General features: G+C 38.7%; 1 protein-coding gene across 2 annotated transcripts; it reads right to left on the reverse strand.

Annotated features, from left to right (window-relative positions):
* Positions 1–7,978: 7,978 nt before the first annotated feature.
* On the reverse strand, positions 7,979–20,050 carry MRPL30 (mitochondrial ribosomal protein L30). Of its 2 annotated transcripts, XM_041754861.1 has the most exons (7): positions 19,944–20,050; positions 19,150–19,220; positions 14,478–14,555; positions 12,973–13,053; positions 8,578–8,724; positions 8,274–8,347; positions 7,979–8,195 (listed from the first exon to the last, which is right to left on the reverse strand). In XM_041754861.1, exons 3-7 carry the CDS (start codon positions 14,526–14,528, stop codon positions 8,063–8,065), a joined length of 486 nt encoding a protein of 161 aa, XP_041610795.1. In that variant the 5' UTR covers positions 14,529–14,555; positions 19,150–19,220; positions 19,944–20,050; the 3' UTR covers positions 7,979–8,062. The 2 variants fall into 2 exon arrangements, with proteins under 2 accessions (XP_041610795.1, XP_041610796.1); XM_041754862.1 differs by lacking the exon at positions 19,150–19,220 and having other exon boundaries at positions 19,944–20,047.
* Between the last annotated feature and the right edge of the window lie 2 nt (positions 20,051–20,052).

The following is a 20,052-nucleotide window of genomic DNA, read 5'->3' on the forward strand; positions in this document are numbered from 1 at the left end:
TTTTCCCCCTCAAGTTTCAGATATTTATTATTCAGTGTAAACTCCAACACATACACCAACATGATTTCGTGCATTTAGAGGGTAAATATTTCCTGGATAAGTGGAAAATTGTGCAGATGGCTTCTGGAAGACCTTCATTCTAAGCAGCTTTATAGTGAAACATTTCATTTAGAAGTCTGGACCTTCCTTCTTCAGTTTGCTGTAATCTACATTAACTGAGTAGAACTTGTATTGATCATTGGGACCCAGTTTGTTCCAAGGTTCTGGGTTATTCTTCCTATCCCAATTAACATCTGGATTGAACAATGCCAAGTGCAACACATACAGCGCTGCTCCAGTACCTCCTGCCCCAATAAATATGAAGAGGGGATCAAGCTTGGATGCTTCTTGGCCTGATGATCTGGCGTAACATGGTTGCAGCAGAGGTCTCCCGTGCAGAAGGAAAAACCGAGTTGCTGCAAGGCCCTGAACTAAGTAATGCCTCTTGTTAGTCTTTGGTTTAAAATCTTGTTTGTCTGATAACAAGTATTCATATCTGGATTTCTTTTGACATCCGTCACCATGAAAAATATTTCTCCTTCTCCTCACTTCCAATCTAGAAGTGTCTTTAGGTCTAAGATGAGTCTGTTATAGGCAGCATATAGATGGCTCTTGTTTTTTAATCCATTTGACTCCTTAAGTTTTTTGATCAGAGTATTAGGCCATTTACATTCAGGGTAATTATTAATAGATATGAATTTACTACCATTTTATTGCTTATTTTGTCATTTTTTTCTGTAGATTTTGTTTCTTTCTAGTCTTTTTCCCCTTAATATTTCCCGCAGGGCTTCTTTAGTGCACAAAAACTCCTTTAGTTTTAGTTTGAGAAACTCTTTATCTCTCCCTCAATCCTGAATGACAGCTTCCTGGATAGAGTATTCTTGGCTGTAGATTTTTCCTATAGAGCACGTCGAACATATCATGCCACTCCTCTCTGGCCTGCCAAGTTTCTGTGGAGAAATCTACTGCTACCTTTATTTTTCTTTTTTTTTTTAAAAAAAAACTTTATTTATTCATAGAGAGAAAGAGACAGAGAGAGAGAGGCAGAGACACAGGCAGAGGGAGAAGCAGGCTCCATGCATGGAGCCCAACATGGGACTCGAGCCTGAGGCTCCAGAATCACACCCGGGGCTGAAGGCGGTGCTAAACCACTGGGCCACCAGGGATGCCCTGCTGCTACCTTCGTCCTCCCTTGTAGTGAGGGATTTGTTTTGTCTTGCATCTTTTAGGATTTTTTATCTCTACATTTTGCAAATTGAACTATAATATGTCTTGGCATTGGCTTACTTTTGTTGATTTTGATGGGAGTTCTCTGTGCTTCCTGGATTTGGAAGTCTGTCTCCCTTCTCCTTGCCTCCCCCTCCCTCACACACACACACATTAGGGGAAGTTTTCAGCTATAATTTCCCCAAATAAACATTCTGTCCCCTGTTCTCTATTTTCTTTTTCTGGGTCTCCTATGATAGGAATGTTATTATGTTTCATGGAATCATGGAGTTCCCTAATTCTACTTTCTGATCTGAGATTTTTCTTACCGTCTTTTGATCAGCTTCATTATTTTCCATAATTCTATCTTCTATATCATTTATTCATTCTTCTGCTTCTTCCATCCTTGTGATGATTGCATCCAGTCAGTTTTGAATCTAAGATATTGCATTTTTAATTTTGGTCTGATTGGTCTTCAGTTTTTTTTTTTTTTTTAATCTTTGTAAGGGACACCTTGATCTTTTGAGGTCTTCTATGCTTTTCTCAAGCTAAGCTAGTATCCTTATGATTGTTGTTTTAGGTTCTGGATCAGGCATATTACTTTTATGTTTCCATTAGATCTCTGGCCATGACCTATTCTTGTTCTTTCTTTTGGGATGAATTCCTCCATCTTGGCATTTTGTCTAGGTCTCTGTCTTCTTTCACCTCTTAACAAGAGGTGTTAGGAAACCTTTTGTTTCCTGCTCCTGGAAGTAATGGTTTTATCAATGAGGTCATATACTGTCCAGGATGTGGTGCTTCAGGAAATGTCTCTGGTATATGCTGTGTGCACTCTGCTGCTGTGTTATGGCTCCTCTCTTCCTCAGGTCGGTCCTCTGCAGGGTTTCTCCTTGCCTGCAGTGGGAGTGTTTAGACTTTGGCCAGAGTGTGGCAAGTTTTAATTAGGTATGCTCTGGTCTGCTTGTTAGAATAGACTTGAAGCAATTTCCACTAGAGCTGAAGCTCTGCAGCACTCTATGGCCGGTAGACTTGGTGTATGTGGAGGTTTGTGCTGGTCTTCAGAGGGAGGGGACCACTGTGTTGGTTCTCAGGCACACTTGCTCAAGGAAAGCTGTGCCAGCAGAGCACAGCACAGCAGGTGTTGGTGTAAGCAATTTAAACAGCCAGTGTTGGTGCTGTGTTGTTTACTTAGGAGCAGGGAAGAAAGATGGTACTGGCCAGCTCTTTTGTCCCTGGAGAGGGGAGTTCATGCTTGCTACTGTCAGGGAAGCCCTCATTGAGCAAATAATTTATCCTTATGGGTCATAGGTGTTTTTCAGATTGCTATTTTCACTGTGTCTGAGTTGCTTGCCCACCTGAGTAGGACAGTGCACTTTGGGCTCTATCCCAGCCAGGATGACTGAGTGCTTTAAAACTCCTAACTTTAGGGACCTGGCATGGTGGGGACCCATGCTGATCCTCTGGGGAAGGGTCTCCCTGCACTGGGATGGATACAGGCTTGACTCTGTATGGCAGTTGTACTAGAGTGCAGGAGGGTGGGGTCTGGAGCAAAAAGCACTAAAGAGCCAGTGTCCAGGTTAGCTGTCCTCAGCAGGTATCTGTACCAATGCTGAGGGGTGGGGGAAGATAATGGTGCCCATCAGCTCCTTTGTCCCCAGAGAGGCAATGCTGCTGGTCTCAGATTCGCTCCTGTCTTTCCCAGTGTGTCCCAGGAGAATCCTCAGATTGCCCCATCTACCCCTAGGCCTTTGCCCTCCTTCTCAATAGGAACACTGAAGTACCCTCAGGTCTCCACAGCTGCCATGCTGCAGACATCTAAAACTTCAGTCCTGCTAGTTGTCCCTTGAGTTTTCTCAGCCAGTGGCTTTGGGGAAAGTGTTTTCCTTTTGCCATCTTGACTCCTCCCCTTCAAAGCACCCACAATCCTCTTTTTCCCCAAACCACATCTCTGCACCACCTACCTTCCACAATGTGGCCACCTTTCTCCTAGTTGTGCAGTTTGTTCTGTCAGTCCTTATACTGATTTCCTGGGTATTCAAAATGATTTGGTATCTATCTAGCTGTGTTCAGTGGATGAGGCAAGCCTACAGTCCTCCTACTACTCTGCCATCTTAACTCCTCTATTATGTAACATTGTTAACACTGTTTATATTAGCTTTAACTTTAGTGATCAAAGGAATTTTCTTTTCTCCACACAATAAAGAAAATTAGAGAACAGAAAATGAAATGTTTAGCTATTTTTTCTCCATGAACACTTATTTCATATCATTTCTCTAATTTTGAGGCAAAAATAAACAAGGTAGTGTTTGTTAACTGATTGACATTTTAAGAAATAAAAGTAAAAATTTTAGTGACTAACGCCTTGTATCTGTTTATTTAGAAACTGTCTAGATTTCCAAAGATTCTTTATTAACTTACTTACATAAGATCAAGTTAATTGAGAGAAAAATTTAAATGTAGTTAACAAATTTTGACATGTATACACTTATAAAGAAGGACAGATGATTTAGACAGTAACTTGGAGGCTTTAAAATTTTATCAAGCTATCTAATCAAAAAGCCCATACTGGGGATCCCTGGGTGGCTCAGCGGTTTGGCGCCTGCCTTTGGCCCAGGGCGCGATCCTGGAGTCCCGGGATCGAGTCCCATGTCAGGCTCCCGACATGGAGCCTGCTTCTCCCTCCTCCTGTGTCTCTGCCTCTCTCTCTCTCTCTCTCTCTATCATAAATAAATAAATCTTTAAAAAAAAAAAAAAAAGCCCATACTTGCTATTCTTTGAAGTATGGGAAGGAACAACAGGATACCACCTATATTAAGATGTTTCTTTTTTAGAAAAACAAGACAAAGAATCTCCTCATAAGATTTCTTCACTTTTTGTTTTAGGTTCTTCCTAAATGCACAACTTTGTTCACGTTAAAAGCCCCCCCCAAAAGGTCAGTGCAATTCCAAATTGTTCTTGGTGAAACTGTGCCAGTTACAGTATTTGTATTATAGAGAAAAGATACTCCTGGAAAAAGCACAGTTTTAGATTGAGATCTTGTGAGAACTGGTAGGGTCTTTTTTTATTGTATTTTATTTTATTTTATCTATCTATCTATCTATCTATCTATCTATCTATTCATGAAGGACACAGAGGGAGAGGCAGAGACATAGGCAGAGGGAGAAGCAGGCTCCATGCAAGGAGCCTGATGTGGCACTTACCCCAGGATTTGATCATGACCTGAGCCAAAGGCAGATGCTCAACTACCAAGCCACCCAGATGCCCCAGAACTGGTATGGTCCTCAAAAGTAGTGGTAGGGGCACCTGGGTAACTCAGTTGGTTGAGTGTCTAGCTCAGGTCATGAGCTCAGAGTCCTAAGATCAAGCCCCATGTTGGGTTCCATGTTCAGCGAGTAGTCTGTTTAAGGATTTTTTCTCTCTGTCTGCTCCTCTCCCAGCCACTGTTCTCTCAAGTAAATACATTAAAAAAAAAAAAAAAAAGAAGAAGAAGAAGAAGAAGGTAGTGCTAGTGTTTGGGTAACTTCATCTGCCTGAGCCTAATCAAATGCTAATGGTCACCAATGAGAGGTCAGACAAAATCTCCTGAAACAAGGCAGATGAAATTAAACAGCAATTTTCAGAGGCCTAAAGACAAGACTAGGCAAGAAGTCCTTAAAAGGTTTTGAAATGAAATGAGGCAAAGGAATGCCAATATGGGGAACTATTTGGGTCCAGCTTGGGGTGAACTTACCATGCTTGGCAGGTAAACTTTAAGCTCCCAAGATCTTGCCTCCTGACAGTCATAGGTTTGCATAATTCCCTTCTTTCTTGCGTTTAGCCAGACTTATGACTTGCTTCTAACCAATGGAATACAATAAAGGTGATGGAATATATGTGACTGCATTTGCATGATTATTTAAGAGTGTAGCACCCATCTTGCTAGTTTCTCTCAATACTGGTTTAAAAAACAACTTGCCATTCATCCTGCAACCATACAACCACAAAGAAATGAACTCTGCCAACAATCTGAGAGCTCTGAAGCAGATCCTTTCCCAGTCAAGGCTCTGACGAAAACTCAGCCTTGTGAGACCCCAGGCCGACTAAGCCCTGCTAAGCCCAAACTTCTTTTTTGTAATTTATTTAGATTTTAGTTAGTTAACTAACATGCAGTGCAATACTGGTTTCTGGAGTAGAATTCAGTGATTTCATCAATTACATACCACACCCAGTGCTCATCACAAGTGCCCCCTTTAATACCCATCACCCATCTAGCCCATCCCCCACCCACACCCCTCCATCAACCCTCAGTTTGTTCTTTGTCATTAAGAATCTCTTAAGGTTTGTTTCCCTCTTTCCTTTTTCTCTTTTCTTCCTTCCCATATGTTCATATTTTCTTTCTTAAATTCCACATATGGAGATCATATGGTATTTGTTTTTCTCTGACTTTTTTCCACTTGGCATAATATACTCTAGCTCCGTCCATGTCACTGCAAACATAAGCCCAAACTTTTGACCCACAGAAACAATGAGGTGGTGTTTGTTGCTTTATGCAACACAAGTTTGTTGTAATTTGTTACACAGCAATAAAAACCAGTGCACTAGCCTATGCCCATGTTCTAGACAATTTCACTTCTTTTTTTTTTTTTTTTTTTTTTTTTGACAATTTCACTTCTAAATTCAACTTAACATTTAGGTCCTTTTTTCTAGTCATGGTATGCTGAGATTAAAGTTACTTACCAAACTTTATTAGATTCTTTGGGTAAAAATTAACCAATGTTCTTTTCCCCATTTAAACAGCATTAATATCAGCATAGTGAAAGATATGGCAATAAATTACCAGGAACCAGCTTTCATTTACACAGCTATCCTCAACTGCAGCAAGGACACATTTTGTTGGAGCACAGGTCTCTCTCTAATTAGAATGAGCTTTCTCAAGTTAGTGTCCTTTGGCTTTACATTCCCTCCAGGACTTACATATTGGATATTCAATAACAGTTGGATTAAAACTGTAATTGCATTTAAGCTTAATAATTAATGTTATCTGGGGTACCTGGGTGGCATAGTTGGTTGAACATCCAACTCTTGATTTTGGCTAGTGTTGTGATCTCAGGGTCCTGGGATTGAGCCCTATATTGGGCTTTGTGCTCAGTAGGAAGTCTGCTTGAGATTCTCTCTCTCCCTCTTCCTCTCTCTCTCTGCCCTCCTCCCTGTTCTATCTCACTCTCTAAAATAAATAAATAAATAAATCTTTAAAAAAAATTAATGATTTCTAGCTCATTTCAGGTGGTACTTCTGCCCCAAAACATCAAGATCTATGACAGGATGAATACTAGGACCAAAATTATACATAGTAAGCCAATGTTATTGCTGCCCAAACTAAATCTCACAAGAGACAAAGGAAAATAACTGGTAACTAGAATTCAGAGATTCTTCACCATCATCTTTAATTAGCTGCCATAAAATTTCCCAGTATTGAATCTCTCCTAAAATTCTTACTTCTCTCAATCCCTCCAGGTATCTCAAATAGGAAAAGAAGGAAATAAAACAATTCTCTCTAAAAGAGTTCTCCCTTCTTTTTCATCTTTCAAATAGCAATCTCAATTGTTGGCAGTTTCTTAGGAATTCAAAGAACATCAATAAAATTTAGGCCACATTAGATTTATAATTAGAATACAGATCCCATTTTTGGCACTAAGTTTAAGAATAAAATGCCACCAACTCTATGTATATAGTTATAGACACTAAAGCACAAAGCAGCCAATCTAGCTACATCCAATGCTTGATGACTGTGGCTGAGTCTCTGTTTTCTTTTTTCTTTTTTAAAAAATATTTTATTTATTCATGAGAGACACACAGAGACAGAGGCAGAGACACAGACAGAGGGAGAAGCAGGCTCCATGCAGGGAGCCTGACGTGGGACTCGATCCCGGGTCTCCAGGATCATGCCCTGGGCCAAAGGCAGTGCTAAACCACTGAGCCACCCAGGCTGCCCATGAGTCTCTGTTTTCTAGCAAAACAGACAAAGCTCTTGATGGGTAGGGACCATGTTCTGGTCAGTCGTGCATTTCTCTCTCTTTTTTTTTTTTTTAAATTTTTTTTTTTTAATTTTTTATTTATTTATGATAGTCACAGAGAGAGAGAGAGAGAGAGAGAGAGAGAGAGACAGGCGGAGGGAGAAGCAGGCTCCATGCACCGGGAGCCTGATGTGGGATTTGACCCCGGGTCTCCAGGATCGCGCCCTGGGCCAAAGGCAGGCGCCAAACCGCTGCGCCACCCAGGGATCCCTCTCTCTCTTTTTTAAGATTTTATTTATTTATTCATGAGAGACACAGAGAGAGAGAGAGAGAGAGGCAGAGACACGGGCAGAGGGAGAAGCAGGCTCCATGCAGGGAGCCCGACATGGGACTCGATCCTGGGTCTCCTGGATCAGTCCCTGGGCCAAAGGCAAGTACTAAACCACTGAGCCACCCAGAGAGCCCCAGCTGTGCATTTCTCTACACATAACAGGCTGCTCACTCAAAAAGACAGTCACAGAATTTGTTGAATTCAATTAAAAGAGAAAACAGTATTTTTAAAAAGTCAATAGTTATTGCTAGGTGACATCTGAACCCAGATGTTCAAATAACACCATCCTTGCCCATTCTGCAATGAAACTATCAGAGGGAAAAAAGAGAAAGAGAGACCAAATAATAGCACTGAAACCTCCAAGGCTATTTAAGGAAGAATCACACCATGTTTAGACAGTGAAAATGACTACTATTTAAAATATATTTTAATGAGAACACTTTCTCACTACCTTTAAATGATTCATATTTTTTAATATGAAATTGCTCTGCAATTAGGACTTAACAGCTTCCTGATCTACAGGGTTTAGATGCCACCGCACTATTAATTCCCCAGTGCTCTTGAGGCACGTGTTAGACATGTCTTCCTCTGTTGGAAGTCCCTGTGGCAGCTTCAGGGGCTTGATCCTGTGACATAAGAATATGCTTTTAGAATCATACTAGGCAACAAACTGTTAAAAATAGCTTAAGTAATGAACAACAAACCTTATCAAATGCTTAACCACTTTCAGTTTTGCATTCACTGAAGGGATATTCTTGTGAACTTGAGGAGTATGTGCCTATAAAGAAAGGAAGAAATATAATGGATCAGTTTCAAAGCAGATGATCCCATGTTGTCTGCAAAATGTTAAGATGAAGGTTTATTCTGTCTAAATCAAAGTTTCAAATAATTACACTTAAATAATACATTTAAACAAAAGAAATAATAAAAATATACCTTTAAGTTTAAAAATTATGAAGTTTAAAGCAAATTTAGGCAACACTTAAGAGGACTTAAATAGTTGCATACTTTTTCTAATCCAAGCATCTTTATTATATCTTTTTCCCAATATGGACGTCTCTTTGTACTTTTTATTCTGGTAACGATATGCAGTTTATGAGGGTGCTGTGGATCCCCACCATATTTTTCATGATCTGCAGGTGAAGGTTGAAATACCTAAGAAAGAAAAATTATAAACAGTAAATTTTCAACTTACACAGTTTCTGCATCTTTTTTCTTAAAAAAAAAACAAAAAACAAAAAACAAACCAAAAAACAAACCAAACAAAAACCCAAACAACTACATAATGATCTCATCTCAAATCTTTCTGTGATCCTCATCCTCAAATTGAACATTTATACCAGTCTGATTACTTAGACAAACTCTAAAATTCTTACTCTGAAAAATTCTGTACTCTGAAAAAAGTATCACATAGGCAACAGATTGTTTTATTTAAGAGTGAAGCAGGAGCAACCAGAGGACACTAAAGACTTCAAATGCCAGGACAATGTATTAGCACTATATAAGCTGGGTGTGGCTGTATCCCTCCCCTCCACTCAAGCAGGGGAACAAAAATTAGCGTAAAATGAAAATAACACATGAGTATCATAAGAAAATAAGTACAGAGTACTTGAAGAGTACAGACAAATGACTGCCTATGAAGGATTAGAAGCAGCTCCACAGAGCTGCCATTTGAACTGATTCTCTAAGAATCAAAATGTTCTAGTTAGCTATCCCAAGAAAAACTTCCCTAAGAACATAAAATGTACTGAATAAGAATGTACATGGTAACACTATTTGTAATATTGAAAAAACTAAAGGCCACATCCACGTTCCTCATGGAATAACTAAAAGAATTACAATGCATACATTCTAAATAAAACGAACAAACTAATGATAACAAATCCAAATAAAATATGATACAACTAATAAATTATGATGTATCCCACGGGATACAATGCTGCCATTAGAACAAAAGGGTATTCTATTTTAGCAGCTACTAATGTTGAAGGATGGTCATAATACATTCTTGAGGAGAAAAAAATTCCACACAACCATGTGTAGTAGGATCTTGTATTTGTTTTATCTGTACCAAAATACATGGGTGTGTATATGTGATACATTACATAAATACCAATTCTAAGAAATCATGTTATACACACACACATATGTATGTATAAACATCTCAAAGACATTAGATCAATAGTCATACCTCTGGGGAATCAGAACAAGGAAACCCATACAAAATACGGTACTTTAGTCAAAAAGGGTATAATTTAATCATAAAAATAATATTGTAGAAACTTATCCACTGAGAGGGTCCCATTATATTGCTAAATGAAGAAAACAACTAGAGAAGCATTATACATGAGATGATTCACATCTTTAGAAACCTACAACAAATTAGGATGTGGAGGGTAGGGTGTTGACAGTCTCCAGGTAGGTAAGATTAAGGGTGCATTTCAGTTCTTTTTGTTCATTTGTATTTTCTAGGGGTTTTGAAGAGATGCAGGGTGAGAAGAATGGTGGCAGACAGAGAACGGGGCAGGCACACCAAAGAAAAGAAGATACAAAGAACCAGTGATCAAGAAACAGTGTAAAAAGCATCAAATATTTGGGAAAACTAAGTGATTCTGTGTAGCTGGAGTAGGAAAAAACCATGAAAAGGAATGTAGGGGATGAGGTTAAATTATTCAATTGTGCTGAGCCTGGCAGAGATTTTCAGAAGCTACTTAAGCCATTACAGATTTGAAGAAAACATGACTAAAGTTTTGAGAGACTCAGAAAGAATATACTCAGAAGAGGATAAAATGGAGTGGGAGTGGGAGTCTGGTACTAGGAAGCACTTGTAGCCGTGGTTTAAGAGCCTGAACTACAGCAGCTCCAACAGAAAAGGGACTCATCTGGGGACTCTGAGCAATAAAATTATAGATGGGTTTGTACTAGATGAAGGAATAGGAGGGGCTGAGATGGACTCAGGGGTCTCTGGTCTGGGAAATCAGGCAGAGGATGGTAGCATTAATTGGTATAACTAAGATAGACCAAGCATCCTTTTTTGTTTGGTTGTTTAGAGATAAAGTAAGAAGATAAGTTTCATTTTAGATAGGTTTAACCTGAAATACCTGAGTTATCAAAGAACTGGGTCTAGGGATCATTTGAGAATATAGGAATAGATTCAGAATACAGGCAAGTACTAGAGGTACACATCTCAAGAGTCATTTCCATGAAGTTTGAGTTTTCACATTTGTACAGATGGCAATCAAAATCACTGCTTTGCACATTTTAAAGGAATGGTAATATTTGTATCTATGCTTTTATTCCAGAACTTTACAGACTAAGAAACAGGAAAAGATTTAAGACAATACAGTTATGGGAAGGATAGCAGCTGAAAGGCCATACCTGAAAAACAAAGAGGTTTCTGATAAGAGATCAAGCATATTAAGGGTGTCGAAACAGTCAAAGTAACAGTCAACAGATCAATATTATTTGATCTTTAAGAAAAAGATCGGGGCACTTGGGTGCCTCAGTTGGTTAAGCATCTGCCTTTGGCTCAGGACATGATCCCGGAGTCCTGGGATTGAGTCCCGAGTCTGGCTCCCTGCTCAGTGGGGAACTTGCTTCTCCCTCTGCCTCTTCCCCTGACTCATGTTCTCTCTCTAGCTTGTACTCTCTCTCAAGTAAATAAATAAAATCTTAAAAAAAGAAAAGTTAAATCAATGGAGAATGGTGGTTGTCAGGGGCTGGGGGAAGGAGGGAGTGGGTAGCTATTATTTAATGAGTACAGCGTTTCAGTGTTGTAAGATGATGAATTCTGGAGATGGATGGTGGTGATGGCTCTGCAAGACAATATGACTATATTTAATACCACTGAAACATATACTTACAATGGTTAAGAAAGTACATTTTATATATATTTTGCTGCAGCACAAAAAATTAGGGGGAAAAAACACAAAAAAACCCAAACTTTAAAAACTAAATGTTGTCTTTTCCATATATTCCATCAACTGCATAATTACATTCTTAGGTATTTACCTCAAATGAGTTAAAAACTTATGCCCACACAAAAACCCACATGCAAATGTTTACAGCAGTTTTATTCACTACTGCCAAAAATTGGAAGCAATTAAGATGTCCTTCAGTAGGTGAATGGCTAAACAAACTATGGTATATCCATACAACCAAATGTTATTTGTAGTAAAAAGAAAGGAGCTGCACAGGCATAAAACTCAGGTTATAAAAATATAGTTTTCATTATTTCTATAACCTTGTTTGATTTCTGAGTCTCCAGTCACTTTAATGGAAAATAACTTGATCTAATTCACGTTTGTCCTTAATTCTATCCAGCATTTTTTAGTTAACTCATGATTTATCATTCTTTTGATTAAATATAGTTAACAAATACATAAAAAGCTATCAATCATGGTGGTAAGACATTAAGACATCACATGGCATACTGCTATGTGAACATAGCCAATGTGGAAGAGCTACATACTATAGGATTCCAACTATATGATATTCTGGGAAACGCAAAACTATAAAGACAGTCATTAAAAATATCAGTAGTTGCTAGGAGTTGAGAGATGAGAGGGAGGGATGAACAGGTGAAGCACAGAGGATTTTTAGGGCAGTGAAACCATTTGTATGATACCCTAATGACACAGGATACTGTGCATTTGTCAAAAGGCATAAAATGTATAGCACTGACAGTAAACTCTGACACAATCTAAGTACTTTGGTTAATAATAATCTGTTAAAAAAATAATCTGTTAATACTGGTCCATAAATTCTAATAAATGTACTAGAATGTTAATTATATTAACAATTAAAACATTAATTATAGGGTAAACTATATATGTTGGGGGAAGAAGTACACAGGAATTCTCTGTACTTTCTGTTCAGTTTTTCTAAGAAATAAAAGCTGCTCTAAGAAACTAAGAAATAAAGTCATTTAAAGAAATGAAACAAAATAAAAATCAATAGAATGCTTAGCTAGTGTTTTCTGAAAGAATGATATGTACACATAAATCTAGCAGGAAAAATCAAAGATCCCAAGTTGCAATAGTCAATACAGAAAGTGAACACAGAGCTACAATGACAGTGTCTGAGCAGGAAGAAGGCTCATTGTTTTCTGAGGACAATGGTGATTAAAAACTCAAAGTATTAAGGCAAAAAAACCCAAGCAGGAATAAACAAATTCTAAGATGATAAAAACCTACTACTACAAAGGCCAGTGGCACATTTTTTTAAAAAAAGTCATTATTGGCACATTTTTTTTAAAAGTCATTATTTAGATGAATTCTACCGCCAACATCCAGAAATAATTTAACATAAAAGTTTTCAGTATTACAAAAGTAGGTACCTTTTAAACCATCGCATGCTTAAAAAAATAGTAATACTAAAAAAAACACCCCAAACCCTTCTTACTTTATCCGGAATTCTTGACTTTGTAAATTTGTGACGAATCCAGTCTGTACAAATAAGAGGCTCCACACCTTTTGTCACGGTCTAAAGCATGAAATAAAACAATTTTTTAAGAACTCTGGTTAATGCAGAAATCCATACCCATCAATTTGTAGGTGACAAAAGTCACATTAGAAAGCAAAAAGCATGTAAATACATACTTTTCCATGTTTTTATTTAAATTCCAGTTTCTTTACATACAGTGCAATATTAGTTTCAGATGTGGAATTTAGTGAATTCACCACTTAACACACAACAGTTGGTGCTCATCACAAGTGCCCTCCTTAATCCCCATCACCCATTCAGCCCATGTTTTTCCCTGGCAGCAACCCATAGTTTGTTCTCTATAGAGTCTGTTTTCTGGTTTGCCCTCTCTTTTTTCTTTTTGCCCCTATGTTCATCTGTCTTGTTTCTTAAACTCCACATATGAATGAAATACAGACTTATTGAACAGGAGTTTGGAATATTTTTCTGTATAGGGCCAGACGGGAAATATTTCCAGCTTTGGGCTGTCCAGTTTCCATTGCTGACTTTCAACTCTGCCTTGGTAGGGCAAAAGGGGCCCCTGAACAACAAGGATGGGGGTGGCTACATTCCGATGAAACTTGATTTACAAGAAAACAGGTGGTGGACTAAATCGGACCTGCAGATGTTGTTTGCCAACCCCTGCTCTACACATTGTGCAATAAAACACCTTCAACAACAACAACAACAAAAAAAAAATAAAATAAAATAAAACACCTTCAACAATACAATGTAAAAGGAAATGAGTTTCTGGTTTTCTTTCTAGTCCCTACAATGCCATCACTCCTTGTTCCTATCTCTTGTACCCTTTCTATAATCTTCCAGTCCCCTTGCTCTCAGTCTGCTACAGAAAAAGGAAATAATACTGACTAACAGAATTAATCTAAGGTTAAGGTAATGCATGTAAAGCATCCATAGCCAGCAGGAGGTCTGTATCTAGACTCTGCCCCTCTGAACAGATTAGGCTGAGCTGCTGCAATTTGTGTAAGAAAGACTAGAAGGAAATATATGAAAACACAAGCATTAATGGTCTCTGGGAGAATGCTTTTCTTCTTTCTGCTCTTTCATAGTGTTTTATTTTTCTATAATTGAAAATATACTTTTTTCAGAATTAAAGACAAAAAAACCTTAAAACTTTAAAAAATTAAGGGGAATCAACACTGGCCATTTTTACTAGCATGTTCTCTGGGAAAAGATCTTTTGTGATTTCAAATCTTTAGTGATAAAAGAGCAGATAAATCATAAAAGTTGGCTCTTAACATTAAATAAAAACTTAATACACACACAAAAAAGAACTTATGCAGTTTAACTTGCCTGTTTGTTTTGTTAATCACAAGAGAAAAAAATAGTTATTAAGGAATTAAAATAAGATAATATTTTTTTTTTTTTTTTTTTTTTTTTTTTTTTTTTTTAAAATAAGATAATATTTGAAAAGAAACACTTACTTGGAGTCGGCCTGGGGGCCTCCGAACTATTGAGCGCAAAATCCCTGCCATGATTGTGCTGACCTTTCTCTTCAGGGGCTATGACAAGCAGAAATAGATCTGTGGGTCAAATGTGTCTTGGAAATGGACAGGTGCCCACTTCTGTATTATTAAAAAACTAAACAAGTTAATTATAAAACATAGTTTAACAGTAAAATCTTATTATTTTAATACAATAAAGGTAAGAATTAAGTTATAATAAATGTCTTATTTGGAGTTCAGCAAAACCATAGGTAGTAATCATATATTAACCACAACTTATTTTTGCTAAATGAGTTAGAAGCTAGGTTGACTCAACAAAAATGGGCAAAGGAGGTTACTATTGTTTAAAATTTTTTCTTCAACAATGAGCACAAAGAATGCTTTGTTATAGAATCACAAAAAATGAAAGGGCTAGAAGGACTGAAGAAATCCAGACCCCTCAAACTAGATTTAACAACCATCTTATCTCATGTATGTGGAGAATGAAAATTCAATCATTTACCTAAGGGCATCCAAGGAATATAGTCTGGAACCCAATTCTCCTAATTCCCAATCCAGCGTATTTTCACTAAATCATAACACCTTTGTCTTAAAAAGTAAGCTGTAACTTTCTTTTTTTGCATGTTTGTATTTTTAAACTATTCTTAACAAATATGCATTGCTTCTAGGATGTAAAAAAATTATGTTTTTTGAGCCGCACAACTACAACCTACTATACTGATGTATATTGAAAACAGAAAGATTAGGTTTATGAACTACATGTTTATTTTGGGTAGGTCACTTAATTTGTGTGCTTCAGTTTTTTTCCCAAAAGAATGAAAATAATATCTATCTTGCAAATGGGTTATTCTGAAAACACCTAAGACAGTATTTAGCACATAGGAAGCCCTCAATAAATGGTACTTATACTATGATAAAATTATTAAATTATTACAAAGCTATAATAAGAATATCCTAATGCACCAAAATAGGATATAATGCTGTATTTCAGTGAATCCACCAGATTCTGGCTCACTCAAGCTCTTCAAGCCTTTTCTGTGATATGGACAAAGTGATGAAGTTGTCGGAATCAAAGGAGGATATTTCATTAAAAGAGCCAGACTTTAGAAAAATTTTCAGCAACTGAACCACTCTCTCAAAATTAACTATGTATCAGTTTTAGAAGAGTTAACTATTAAATCCTTAGTGCCATGAAAGCCAGAATCTTGTCTTGTTCATTTTTTACTCTCAGCATCTAGCATAGTATCTGATGAATAGTAGGCAACCAGTGTTTGTTTATGAATGCCTGAATTAATTAATGGATTAGATCTATGGTCTGCTCAACTCAGAATTCAGAAGTACATCAAAATTTCACAACTCTCATTCAGACTTCAGACTTCAAACATTACCATACAATTTAACAACTTCTAGTTCAAATCAACATCTAGTCAAATCATCAGCCATTGCTTGGCTGGTTGTTTAAATACATTTTGTATTAAGGCTTCCTTAGAAGAGACACTTATTTAATCCTCTGGCCTCCAATCAAATAGGTAATGATAAAGTATTTTCTTTACCATATTTCTTCCTCCAAGTTAAACATAATAGACTAACACAACTCATTTGGCTTCTCACTTTGTTAGTCTTTTTCTTACCACTTAAATTCAACAAAAGCCTCCTCATGGCCTTCTGGCTTCCATTCCAACTTCCCTAGAGTATCTTTTCCGTGACAGCAATCATCTCATTAAAATCCTAAATCTGATCATGTCAACTCTTCTCAAAACCTCCAACTGCTGGAGTGAGAAGTAACATACAAGCCAAGAGGAGAAAGCAAGAATAACCCATGTGACCCAATGGCACAGGATTCGAGTTCAAGTTCATGGTTAGCTAAATAGAGAGACTGATGGATGTAGAAAATAATCACAGACACACATGTATACATCGGTTAGCTCTGTTAACTAACAAGAGCAAAAAGCAATGGCGTCCTAATAGCAATGAGCACACCCAACACCTGATCTTAGTATTCTCTAATAAAAGAAACCAGGCCTCTGTGGAGAAATGGCTGATTGTAGGGCTACAGCAGGGAATATACAAAGATGAACTTGGAGCATCTTGTAACACTTGAAAGGAACTACTCAAAAGTCAAAATGATGGGAGAATGTCAAAGGGACATAGGACCATGTCAAAGAGCTCCTAATGGCTAAGGCTAGACCAATATAAGCAACAAAGTAAGTAATAAAGTATTGGCTTATAGTCCAAACCATAAAATACATGATTCCATAGTCATATAAATAAATGAAGAAGTAAATTAATGGTAGAGAAGAAACAAATCTCTCTTACACAAGAATTCCAAATAACTTAGGCAGATACTTCCCTTTCAAAGAGGTGGAGCAAAACCATTAATCTCTCTCTCTCTCTTTTAAGATTTTATTTATTCATGAGAAGCTGAGAGAGAGAGAGAGAGAGAGAGAAAGGCAGAGACATAGGCAGAGGGAGAAGCAGGCTCTATGCAAGAAGCCCGATGTGGGACTCGATGTGGGGACTCTGGGATCACGCCCTTGGCCAAAGGCAGACGCTCAATCGCTGAGCCACCTAGGTGTCCCTAAAACCATTCATCTCTTAAGTATGGGCTATGCTTAATAACTTGCTCCCAGAGAACAGCATAGAAAGGAGAAAAAAATAACTGTGTACTAGAGAAACCTCACACTGTGTCAGCCAGATGATTATGGTTTATATCAACTGAGATAAAAGTCAAGTTGATAGCACGTGCCCTTGATATGATGGAATGAGAATGGCACTTCGTGTCTGTGTTCTTTCCCATAACCCCGAACACCAGGCTGAGAGAAAAACATCAAACTCCATTTGATGGACATTGTGGAAAATATCTGACCAGTATCTCTTCAAATAATTGAGTGTCTTTAAACTGTCAAGGTCACCAAAAACAGGGAAAGTGAGAAATTGCCATAGTCAAGAGAAGCCTAAGGAGACATGATGGCTAAATGGGATTCTGAAAGAGTAAAAGGACATTTAGTAAATACTAAGAAATTCAAATGAAGTATGTTAGTTAACAATGTATCAATACTGGTTCATCAATTATAACATATGTACCATACTAATGTAAGATGTTAATAAAAGGGGAAATCAGGTGTGGGGTATATATAGGAACTCTGTACTATCTTCACAACTTTTCTATAAAATCTATATTATTCTGGGCAGCCCCGGTGCAAAAAAGTTTATTGATTAAAATAACAAAAAGCTCTAATGCATTGGAGCGACAGCCAGTCCTCAGCCTCCACTTCTAGGACCTCACCTCCAATCACTCTTAATACACATACTGGTCCCCCTTCCAGGCCCTAGAAGTTGCCAGGCACTCCTTTGGACTGGCAGTTCTTTCTCCTGGAATGCTCTTGATATTCACAAAGTTAATTTCTCTTACCTCTTTCAATTTTTGGCTCAAATCTTTTCTCAGTAGGGTCTATCCTTATTCCATTACTTAACAGTTTGACCCACCCCAAAATTGTCAAGACTCCTTCTTACACCACCTGATTTTCTTTCCATAGCACTTAACAGTTTGTTAGGTTTTTGTTTACTGTCTCCACCCCAGTAACATGTTCATTCTGCAAGAACAATGATTTTTAAATTCTGTTTTTGGTTTGCCCCATCTATTCAGATGTATCCCAAGCATATACCTAAAGCATATACCTGTCATGTACTAAGCACTCAATCAGTTTTCATTGAATTTAGTTTAATTTACAGACTTGAGAAGGTGTAACACTCGCCATGCCTGGGTGGCTCAGTGGTTGAGCATCTGCCTTTGGCTCAGGTCATGATCCAGGGTCCTGGGATCGAGTCCTGCATCAGGCTCCCCACAAGAAGCCTGCTTCTCCCTGTCTATGTCTCTGCCTCTCTCTCATGAATAAATAAATAAAATCTTAAAAAAAAAAAAAAGAGGTGACAGTCAAAAATTCTAATTTAATAAAAAGTAAAGGTTATTGTTAATAAGGCACAAAACTCTTGGATCTTGAAATAACCATACTGTCTCCTACTGTACAACAACTTTTCTTGTACCGGTGCAAAAGAAGGAAAAAAATGCATCATGAGAAGTATGATCTCTTTTCCATTAAAAAAATGTCTGTGGGGGCAGCCCCGGTGGCTCGGGGTTTTAGCACCGCCTTCAGCCCAGGGTGTGATTCTGGAGTCCCTGGATGGAGGATCGAGTCCCACATCGAGCTCCCTGCATGGAGCCTGCTTCTCCCTCTGCCTATGTCTCTGCCTCTCTCTCTCGCTCTGTGTCTCTCATGAATAAATAAATAAAATCTTAAAAAAAAAAAAAAAGAAACTTGAAATAAAAAAAAAAAGTCTGTGAATGAATGGTGGCAAGTATTCCATTTTTGCCAGAAGTTTGTCGCTGGGAACGCTGTGGTCTCAGACGTGGGCTGATTTTCCTACTGGATTCTGAGTTTGCGGGTCGCAGTCTCCTAGGTGGTCCTGCGCCCGGGTACCGTCCCGGGGTCGAGCAGATCCTACTTCCCAGCTCCGGAGCCACGCGGCTGATGGAGCCCGACTCTGGGACCCCGAGAGCGGAGCCGCCCAGGCAGGACCCCCCTAGTGGGAGAGGAATGCGTGTGCAAACACAGACAAACTCTGGAAGGCTATTAGTAAAATGCTAACGTACCGCTGGGGGGTAAGGCTTATCAAGGTGATTTTCCGCTTTTGGCTCCCAGTTGTCCGAACAGTTTCGTGTATCTATTTAATGACAAAAGGAGGTAAACATTACTGGAAATGCACAACACAGAATTTCTCTTTCAATAAACCGGTATCTCTGAAGGCAGTAAGTATCTCTTCTTTTAATTCCTAATTTCTAACAAGCCATAGGCAGCCCTCATCCTCATCAGCACGTCCTGGGAAAAATACAAAGCAGAACAGACAGCTTTGGGTAGGTGGCGATCAAGAAACACGGTTGAAAAATTACAGCTTTTGGTGAAACGGTAAATATTTTAACTGCCAACCTCGGAAGATTTTTGCCTTCTAAAATGCAATTAGGAAAGCTTTTATCTTCATTAACCAAAAATTCAGCTTACGCCGATCCGCAGCGGAAAAACGAAAATAATAAAACAGAAGCACAGAAACTAATAGGAACGCGACTTCCCTCTCCCACTGGGGGGTCCTGCCTGGGCGGCTCGGCCCTCGGGCTCCCAGAGTCGGGGCCCACCAGCCGCGTGGCTCGGGAGCTGGGAAGTAGGATCCGCGAGACCCCGGGCTTCTCGCGAGACCCCGGGACGGTACCCGGGCGCAAGCCCACGTAGGAGACTGCGACCCGCAAACTCAGAATCCAGTAGGAAAATCAGCCCGGATCTGAGACCACAGCGTTCCCAGGGACATACTCCTGGCAAAAATGCAATACTTGCCACCATTCGTTCCCCTCTCACCAGCTGCGGCTAAAGGTGGCTCAGCCTGAACTTGACTCACCGAGGGAAAGGAGAACAGAGGAAGGACCACCTGGGGCTACCCGCGAACCCAGCCGTCCGTCCCACTGCGCGCCGGCAGCAAAACCGCGCACTTCCGTTCCGGCCACGTC

Source organism: Vulpes lagopus, chromosome 5 (assembly GCF_018345385.1).
Source record: "Vulpes lagopus strain Blue_001 chromosome 5, ASM1834538v1, whole genome shotgun sequence".
In the NCBI taxonomy this organism is placed as follows: domain Eukaryota; kingdom Metazoa; phylum Chordata; class Mammalia; order Carnivora; family Canidae; genus Vulpes; species Vulpes lagopus.

Coding starts and splice junctions, on each gene's coding strand:
- MRPL30 (XM_041754861.1), bottom strand. CDS start 14,528: ATGGCAGGGATTTTGCGCTCAATAGTTCGGAGGCCCCCAGGCCGACTC. Junction 8,725..12,972: donor AGTCAAGAATTCCGGATAAA/GTAAGAAGGGTT, acceptor TTTCTTTCTTAG/GTATTTCAACCTTCACCTGC. Junction 8,196..8,273: donor GTGGTTAAGCATTTGATAAG/GTTTGTTGTTCA, acceptor CTTATGTCACAG/GATCAAGCCCCTGAAGCTGC.